This window comes from Nicotiana attenuata, chromosome 2 (assembly GCF_001879085.1).
Source record: "Nicotiana attenuata strain UT chromosome 2, NIATTr2, whole genome shotgun sequence".
In the NCBI taxonomy this organism is placed as follows: Eukaryota; Viridiplantae; Streptophyta; class Magnoliopsida; order Solanales; family Solanaceae; genus Nicotiana; species Nicotiana attenuata.
Window position 1 is genome coordinate 21,564,708 of NC_031990.1, and position 10,222 is coordinate 21,574,929.

General features: G+C 33.3%; 1 protein-coding gene across 1 annotated transcript; it reads left to right on the top strand.

The window, feature by feature from the left end:
* Positions 732–3,055, top strand: LOC109205170. The gene has a single exon (XM_019367849.1). It carries the CDS (start codon positions 1,080–1,082, stop codon positions 2,817–2,819), a length of 1,740 nt encoding a protein of 579 aa, XP_019223394.1. The 5' UTR covers positions 732–1,079; the 3' UTR covers positions 2,820–3,055.

The window sequence follows — 10,222 nt, forward strand, 5'->3', positions numbered from 1 at the left end:
TCGGTAATACAAAATACATGAGATTATTATAACATCATCTTCTTCTATTTAAATTATAATCGATTATTTTTTTATCAACTCTTCCCGTGAAGAGTGAAAACACCATGTTTTTTTTTTTTTTATTTCCCTATTTCATCTTCACATTGTAGTATGGGTATCATGTTCCATCTAAGGTTGTTGACATGAAAGTAGCATATAACAACAGTATATAAATATATGAGCAAAATAATAGATGACTACACGCAAAAGCAACAATAGAAAAAAACAAAAAGAACATCACAAGTAAGATTCCTTGTGAAGCTATATTTTTTCAAAAATGAAAGCCACTGTTTGTGGATCAAACCATTTCATGATAAGACAAAGACTTTATAAAATAAAATCATTAATTTTTAATTCTATTTTTCTATTACTTGCAGCCTAATATAAACTTTCCCCATTTTTTTTTCGCAGCTAGAGTTTATATATACTTTCCTGTCACCCCTAAGAAAAGGACTTCAATTTATCAGTAATAAAAGGGAAAAAAATCTAGTTCTGTCTATTGTTTGAGACATTCAATGGAGCAAATAATTAAGAAAGATTCTGCATAATTTCGAAATGATTGGTAAACGATGAAACGAAACTTCTGATACACTACAAAATATAAAAAAATTGTTTCTAGTAATTCCATCATTATTTGTTTTCTTTTTAAATTGCTTTAATCTCTCTTGGTGTATAAAAATTTGGACCTAACTTCCAATAGTCCAAAGCAGTTTCCCTAATAACTCTCCCATTCTTATTGAACTTGTTTTATCTCCTAACTAACTAGCCACCATTCTGCAACTGATATACCAAAAATACCCCTATATCTTGGTACAAATTAATCCATCTGTCACGCAGTTGCCAAGGCTATTTTTGTCAATTCAGTCCGTATCACAATTTCTGTACATCAACTGAAGATAAGCATGAATAATATAGGCAGAGCTATTCTTTCTCCTCACGATAAAATTTATTGAATTATCTTGATTTTCCTCCCAAAAAACTTAACTAATTCGCCGGAATCTTCACATTTTTCCGACCCCATCTCGCCGGAAAATGGGCCAATGAAATCCAACATGTTTACTGAAACGGCACATGCACAAAATCCAGTTGCACCACCCGCCGGAAAATCAAGAATCCGGCAAGAAATTGAGTTCATTTCTTCACTCATATCTCTTTCTTATTCAATCAAAGTATTTCCCGTAAAATGGCAATCTATTCGCAATAAGCTTGAAGAACTTCTTTCTAGTCTCTCTGCCATTGAAAATTGTGAGTCAACTGAGAATTACCCTCCACTTTGCAGCTCTCTTCAGGCCATTAATGCAACCCTCAAAAACTGCAATGAACTTTCAAAGAATTGTATGGAGTTTTCTTATAGTGGGAAACTCCTCATGCAAAGTGATCTTGATATAGTTTCTTCAAAATTGGACAATCATATAAGGAACATTTCTGAGATTTACTCTCTTGGTTTGCTAACTCAGAGCTATGCTATTATTGTTTCAAGGCCGAGTATTGGCGCTTCTCGTGATGATATAAAGTTTTATATCAGGGATTTATTGTCAAGGCTCAAGATTGGTTCTTCAGAAATGAAGAAACAAGCTTTGATTGCCTTGAATGAAGTCATTCAAGAAGATGATAGGTATGTTAAAGTTGCAATTGAAGTTGATTGTTTTGTTTCTCTGTTGGTGAATTTTCTTGATTTACAAGAAGATAATCTTCAAGAAGAGGCAGCTAAGGCATTATCTGTAATAGCAGGGTATCAATCCTATAGAAGTTGTTTAATTTCTACAGGAATAATTGCACCACTAATTAGAGTTTTAGAGTGTGGGAATTGTTTGAGTAAAGAATTTGCAGCAAGATGTTTGCAGAAGTTAACAGAGAATTCAGATAATTCTTGGTCAGTTTCAGCTCATGGTGGAGTTACTGTTTTGTTGAAGTTATGTACAGAGAGTGATTCTGTTGGTGAATTGGTTGGTTTAGTTTGTGGGGTGTTGAAAAATCTTGTTGGGGTTGAAGAAATCAAAAGGTTTATGATTGAGGAAGGTGCAATTTCAGTATTTGTTAAGCTTGCAAGGTCTAAAGATGAGGTTACACAAATTAGTTCAATTGATTTTTTACAAAGTATGGCTTCTGGGGATGAAGCAACTAGGCAAATGATCATGAAAGAAGGTGGAATACGAGCTCTAGCTCGTGTTTTGGATCCGAAATCATCGTTCTCATCTAAAGCAAGGGAAATGGCATTGAGGGGGATTGTGAATTTGTGTTTCTCATCAGTGAATTCAGTGAACATTCTGTTGAATTATGGATTTATGGATCATATTCTGTATTTTCTTAGACATGGGGATGGTTCACTTCAAGAATTGGCCTTAAAGGCAGCATTTTGGCTATGTGGAACTTCAGATGAGGCCAAGAAAGCAATGGGGGATGCTGGATTTATGCCTGAGCTTGTGAATTTTCTTGATTCAAAGTCATTTGAGGTTAGAGAAATGGCAGCTGAAACACTATCAAGTATGGTTATTGTGCCAAGAAACCGAAGGAAATTTGTACAGTGTGATCAAAATATTGGTTTGCTGCTACAAATGCTTGATCCTGAGCAGGCAAATTTTGGTAACAAGAAGCTATTGCTTTCTATACTCATGTCTTTAACAAGTTGCAATAGTGCCAGAAAGAAAATTGCAAATTCTGGATATCTTAAAAACATTGAGAAGCTAGCAGAAGCTGAAGTTTCAGATGCAAAAAAGATTGTCAGGAAATTATCCTCCAATAGATTCAGAAACATTCTCAGTGGAATCTGGCATTCATGATCAAATGTAATTCAATTTTGTCTTATGTTTTAATGTTTTCCTTAACTCCCTCAATCCCCAACCATCATTAAGAAAACCAAAAAGAGCAAACAAAAAGGAGATCTTATGTTATGTAAATCAAGATAAATGTGCTTTATTGTGGAAAAAAGAGCTTTTAGAATATCCCTTTGTAGCTTCTAGTCATATAAAAAGTCTCAATTAAAAAAAGATTACTGAATATGGGAATCTTATTTTGATCTTTTATTGTATTAAGTATCGTAAGTGAGCTTTGGCGTAACTAGTAAAGTTGTTGCCATGTAACCAGGAAGTCACGGGTTCGAGCCGTGGAAACAGACTCTTGCAGAAATGCAGAGTAACACTGCATACGATAGACCTTTATGGTCCGACCCTGCGCATAACGGGAGTTTAGTACACCGGACTGCCCTTTATTGTATTAAGTATCATTTTCAATTGTGATATCAATGTTTATTGAGGAAGCGCAAGTGCACATGGGGAAGGCATGAAATAAGGCATGTGCAGTAGCTATCAATGTTTTTGTCTAGCCTTCCAAGGAGCCCAGAGAAGAGAGTGATGGATGCTTATGCCCTCTCTGTATTTTCTTGTCCTTTCTTTATGAATTGGTTTTATCTTAACGTGTGATATTTATGAATTTGACATAGCCAACACACTTACATAAGTTCATCTGTCTTATATGTACAACTTTTCCCTTTTCTTTTAGACACTTTATCCAATGATTTTAAGTGCAGCTTAACAAACTAGTAATGAACAATTTTTAGAAGAAACTTCTTGCTCTCATTGTGGATGTAACCAAATGTGTAGGTATTGTGAAGAAGTAAAGTCTCATAAAGGAGCTTACGACTAATATAACTTGTATAACATGTTGGTTTTTTTTTTTTTAAAGTATATTAATGCTTATTAGAGGGTGAATGGAAAATGGAGGGAAAATGAAATATTTGAGTTTCATTTGAGATTCCCTCTTTGATGAAGGGACATTGTCCCATATTGGAAGAGGAAGAAGTTTTTTATGGGTATATAAGCAATTGCTCTTCTTTTAGCTCTTGAAGAGTTGAGAAGAAGGCAAGCCTTGCGCCTTTGTCGTCGTCGCTCGGCTTCGGCTGGTTTGGATCTGGATTTGGTCAAGTGATCGATTTATTGATTAATTTTTTGGACCAAGTTTATTTGTTAATAGTAAATATTAAATTCAATAATAATAAATCCAACCGTTTTCCATTTTTTCGTTTTATGTTTTTGTAACAGAAAACTTATGTTATGGCATTTATGCTATGACCGTTTTGCATAAACAACCATTCTGAAGAGTTGTACCTCTTCAGATTTCACCCTAACATTGACTATAAATACAAGTCCAACTTTGTGTTCGCTGAAACATTGGGGTTTGAAGTACCATTACACCAGTGTGTAATTCGTTCTATCCTGGGAGGAAATAATCCATAACCTTGGGTACTAGGAGGGGATTAAATTCCTTAAGGAAACACTGTGAATTCAGTGGGCTCAGATTAACTTTTGTTTCGTTTATATTTCTGTTTATGTTATTTTATTTTCTCCAGAATTATTTTACAAATACTGTTTACTAACATAACACAAATAATTTAATTTGAAGAATTAACCCAAACAGTCGACCACCCAACTGCTTAAACTAAAAATAGCCAGTAAATGTATAATGTATGTATAACTTATGTATTACATGTGTATAATTATTTATAATCAATATATAATCTATGTATATGGACGGCTATTTGTGTAAAGATCCCTTTAATTTTTATCTGTTTTTACACATAGACGGTGTAGTTTGACTGGCTTTAACATGTTATCCACCTGATATTCTAGGTTGTCAACTCATACTCACATTATATGCGGTTTCTTGAGTGATCTAGTTGTGTAAATACTTTATATAGTCAATGGATAAATTTAAACTTGTCTTAACATTTAACTTTTAGAGTTGCTGCTATGTGACCAGGAGGTCACGGGTTGGAGCTGTGAAAACGGCCTCTTGCAGGAATGCAGGGTAAGGCTGCGTACGATAGACCCTTGTGGTCCGGTCCTTCCCCGTACCCCGCACATAGCGGGAGCTTAGTGCACCGGGCTGCCCTTTTTTTAGTATGTTAGTATGAAGATCTTTTTGTTGTAAATGCTTTAGCTAGCGGTTGGACATAGATTTGGTTGAAACTTAAAAAAATAATTTTTGAAGTAGTTTTGAAAAATAATGTTTGGAAGTTGAAATTATGTTTGGACATGCATTTTATTTGAAAAAAATTTGAAGTTTTGTGAGTGGGAGAACAAGTTTCACCCAAAAACTGCCCTAAACTAGATTTTGGGAACTTGAAAAATAATTTCAGAAATTTTTCGAAAATAGATCAGTAATCTATGAACAAACAATGTTTTCAAAAAAGATTTGAAAAAAATTTGCCAAAATCTATGGCCAAACGGGAGCTTAATCGATGCTAAGAGTGCTATGTTTTACCATGTAAGTTTTTCCTCTTACCCTCCCTCTCTCTCCCCCTACCCCCCCCCCCCCCCCCAAGGGTAGGTTATGGGCTTGTTGCAGGGGGAGGTGGCAGGTTTGTACTTGGAAAAGTTATGATTTCTGAAGAAGTAAAATTGGACCACGAAGGGCCAGGCTGAAAGCTGATACAGGGCAGGCTTTTTAAGTTGGGCTTTTATGTCATCAACATTACCAAATTTCAAACAATCCAAACAGAGACCAGTGGGACCAGCGGGCCCCATTAGTCCGTAATTAGTACTGAGAATTCTGAAGTCGAATGGTAAAAAAAGTAGCCAATACGTGAGCAAAAAAGAGAAATGAAAAGAAAGCAAAAGAAAGTACTCCCTTTCATTTATTTAAAGAATTTTTACATCCTATAGAAAACCTTAGTACCCTATTTATTTTAAATAAATACCATTTTAAAATATTACATCCTATAGATATCTTTTATACTTTATAGCCAAATATCTAATTATAGTTACATCCTACATTTAAGGCACCATATATGCTAAATAATATTTTTCTCTCTCCTTTTTAGTCTTTTCTCTAACATAATCACCGTAAAATTGACTAACCACGTTCTCTCTCTCTTTTTGCATACACTTTATTCTTTCTCCCTCAACCCACGATTTATACCTCTTCTCCCACCCAAATTCTCTAGTTCTCCTCCATTATCACTCTATTACAATCGCTTAGGGTAAGTTTAATTCGTTGATTTTGATAGACGAAGAGCAATTGGTTCAACTGTAGCGGCTCGATTCTGCATGGCAGTGGTTGTCGAAGTAGGGTTCACAGCTTTTGAGTAATTCATGGCTTCGTTTGTGGGATTTGAGGGCTGGGGATTGTTTGTAGTTGTTGTAGGAGGTTGGGCAGATGTGTTAGGGGGCTGACCAGCCGGAATTAATGGCTGGCCGCCGGCCGGCGAAGCCATAAGGCTGTTTCTCTCTCTAGATCGCCCAAATCGCCTATTTGTATTCAGTTGTATTCGAATGTATATTTCAGCTGTATTCACATGTATTCAGCAGCATTCATTTATATATTTTAGATGTATTAAAAAGTTATGCGTATTCTCTTGTATTCAGTTTTAATCAGTTGTATTTAACTATTTTATTCAGCAGTAGTTAGTTGTATTCAAGTGTTTTATACAACTGTATTTAGTTGTAGTTAGTTATATTCAACTATTTTATTCAGCAGAAGTTAGTTGTATTTTGTTGCATTCAAGAGTTTTATTCAGCTGTATTCAGTTGTATTTTGTTGTATTCAAGTGTTTTATTCAGATGAATTAAGTTGTATTTTGTTGTATTCAACTGTATACAGTTCTACTCAACTGTATTATTCATATGTATTTCTCTTTATTCAGCTATAATCTTTATTATGTATCTTTCAAATACAGATTAATGAGGGATCGTTTTAGTTTGTTGAGTTAAATTAGGAGAATATCATGTGATTTGATTTCCTTCCGTTTTTAACCAGTTTAACCTTCCAGATTTTGCGCAAATACGTTACTGCATTTAACGTTAATGCCGCTTGAATACAGCTAAATACATGTCAAACTTAGCTGGAATTCCACTTTTTATGCCTATTTTTTTGGTTGTATTCATGAAATACATTGTATAAAAACATAAAAGGTATCTATAACACGTAATATAGCAAAGGGTATCTATAAATGGCTAATTAGACCTAAAAGATTTTGCTTTATGAAAAATTCTCTTCATTTAATCTAATATTGACTTTCAACGTTAAATGTTTTTCTCTTGTTCTTTTCCAGCTTTATGTTTCAGGGCCAACAAAAAAATTCCAGTACTGACAGAAAATACTCCTAGCCCAAAATCAAGGCCTTTCTTAGTATGAACCCAGCTTACCCCAATATTCAAGTTTTTATCTCTTCAACCCAGTATAGCCCAATAGGTAAGTCTTCAATAAGTATAATACAGCATGCATCAAAATTTTATAGATCTTTTTTTATATTTCACATATTTAAGTAAATAAAAATTTAGGTTAAATTAGCTAGATAGGATGATAGCGATCGATATTGGAAATTAGGAGTAAAACACAGTGGCGGATCTAGAATTTTTAAGTCATGGGTGCTGAACTATTATTTATCTGAAAATTACTATTAAGACTGGGTGCTCAAGTAATATATTTGTATTACTAGCTTTTTATATAATTCATAGTTCATCACTCCAAAAGTAATGGGTGCTTGACCACCCATAACCATCAATGTACATTCGCCACTGGTAAAACATGATGTTATGTGCTTAATAATCTCAAAAATCAAATCCTCTTTAGCATACAATAAGCGATTAACAAAATGGCGGATTGGCATCCTATAACAACACATAACAGGAATTGGTAATTTTTAGCCTTATATTAGGTTTGGCAAAGATAGCCTCAAACAATTGGCACTATATAGCTAGATCTTAAAAAAACTACTCTCTTTTATATTCTCTCTCAAAATAAAAAAAAAAACTACACGCTTATATTAGCTTCCCCCCCCCCCCCCTCTCTCCTTGTATTTCTTCTTCTATCTCTTCTCTTTTGCTCTCATAGTTTAGCAAAAATTCTTGCAAATTATGCAAAAAAAAATCAGTGGGATGAAATGGTAAGGTTGATCTCACATCAGAGAAAATCAGAAGCAAAAACTAAGAGAGAAAAAATATATTTCAACTTTATTTTTCTTTTCTCTTTTTTTTTTGTTGGATTGAATGAGTGAGTGTGATTGAAATTGGTTGAAAGTACCTAAACAAGGTTGTATACAAAATTTGAGCAAGATTAGCAAAAACTAGGAAAGAAAAAATATATTTCAACTTTGTTTTCTTCTCTCTTTCTTTTTTTGGTTGGATTGAATGAGTGGGTGTGATTGAAATTGGTTGAAAATATCTAAACGAGGCTATATACAAAATTCTAGCAAGATTAGTAGTGATTTGACTGGTTTCAGGTAAAAATTAGACCTAAAAATCCAACTTTGACATGTGTATATCACGTTGTATATCGTGTACATCTGTGTATATCACACACAAGTTTTTAAGGACGTCTGTGTATATCAATTTGTATATCGTATATACAACACAATTTTTTTATGGAGGCCCGTGTATATCACATTGTATATCTATATATAACACAAATTTTTATGGATATACACAGATACGGATAATATACATGAGATATCACTGATGTACATAGAGATATACACGGGTTACAAATAGGGATACACATGTGGAGTCGTCTTGAACTTGAGTTTTCAATCTGTAATGTGTTATACAAAGAAGAAAAATAAAATTTTAATAAGTGTCTTCGATATACACATTATTATTATGTTATACACTGTGATATACAAATAATATAATTATTAATTATTGATCAAAAAAGGAAAATAAATTTTTGATATTGCATCTTTAAGCAAGTTCTAAAATATAAAATAATAAATATAATTGTGGGAGTAAATAATATTTTGGTATGCAATGAAATTTTATTTTTGATAAGAAGAAAAATAAACTTATGATATCTATTTTGGTATACTCATGTCCGATGTGCTATACACTGTGATATACAAATAATACAATATTTTTATTGTGATATACATTGATATAAAGGCAGCAATAACTATATATATAATTTTATATTATAGATATACAAGGAATAACAATATTTATATACAGAGAATGAAAATAAATTTTAATATACATGTTGATATAGACAAAGAAGAAGAAGAAAAGTTGTGATATACATATTATTATTGTGATATACATTTATTGGCTATTTGATGCCAATATTTATAACTATTGCTATTTTCTGCCAATTATATGGTATGTTGTTATATCATGCCAAAACCCCCATAATGTTTAACCCTATCAATACTTGCTTTTTGCACATATATTGTCGTAGGTGTGCCAATTGAGCCCAAACCCATTTGACCCGCCCAATTCGCCCAAAGTTGGGCTGGTCATTGACTCGCCTATTTGTTGGACTCAGCCTATCTTGAACCAACTCATTTCAATTCATCTAAAGTTGGACTAATTTTTAGCCCAAATTGATCAATGAGTACCTTTGTTAAAATATTTTTGAAATAAGTATATTTTTTGTTTGATATGTTTTATATGATTATAACAAAAGGAAAAAGTCTTATTTGATAATTAAACAATGGAAATTTTACCTCCTGTAGCAAAGGTATACCCTATTTATTATAAATCAAAATTATTTTAAAATATTATTTTCTATAGCTACCTTTTATATTTTATAGCAAAATAAGTGTTTATGATATACACTACCATTGAGGCATGAACTAAGGCATGAAATGCATTGTTTATGTTTTTCCTCTATCTTAGGCAGCTGGACATTTTAAGGTAATTGTCGTTACTGTATTCGTGAATACATGGCGCGAATACATGTGAATTAACGCATACAACTGGACTGCCTTGATTTTAGGTACTTTTTGATGCTGTATTCATGAATACATGGCACGAATACATGTGAATACATGTGCGTACTGCTGGACTACCCTGTTTTTAGGCGCTTTTGCTGCTGTATTAATGAATACAGCAATGCGAATATAGTGAATACACTACCGTAACAACTGAATAGTGGCTATAGGAAGTAATTATGTATATGGTAGCTATAGGAAGTTAATAGCCACTAAACAATAGTGGTTTCTGAAAATTCCTCTTAAACAATTCATAAGAAAACAATACACATTAATTAAACTTAGGTAAGAGTTGGGCGGATTGAGTTATGACCCAAATTTTAGTCCAATTTGAACCAACCCATCTCTGCCCAAGTTATAATGACCCGCCCATTTATTGACTTAGCCCATTTTTACCCGCCCAAAATCAATTCAACCCGACCTTTTGCGAAATTAACTATGTTGGAAATTTAGAAAAGAAGAGAGAAACGAATGCTCCCCCCC

What these genes read in the sequence shown, in the direction of transcription:
- LOC109205170 (XM_019367849.1), top strand. Translation starts at nt 1,080, where the DNA reads ATGAAATCCAACATGTTTACTGAAACGGCACATGCACAAAATCCAGTT.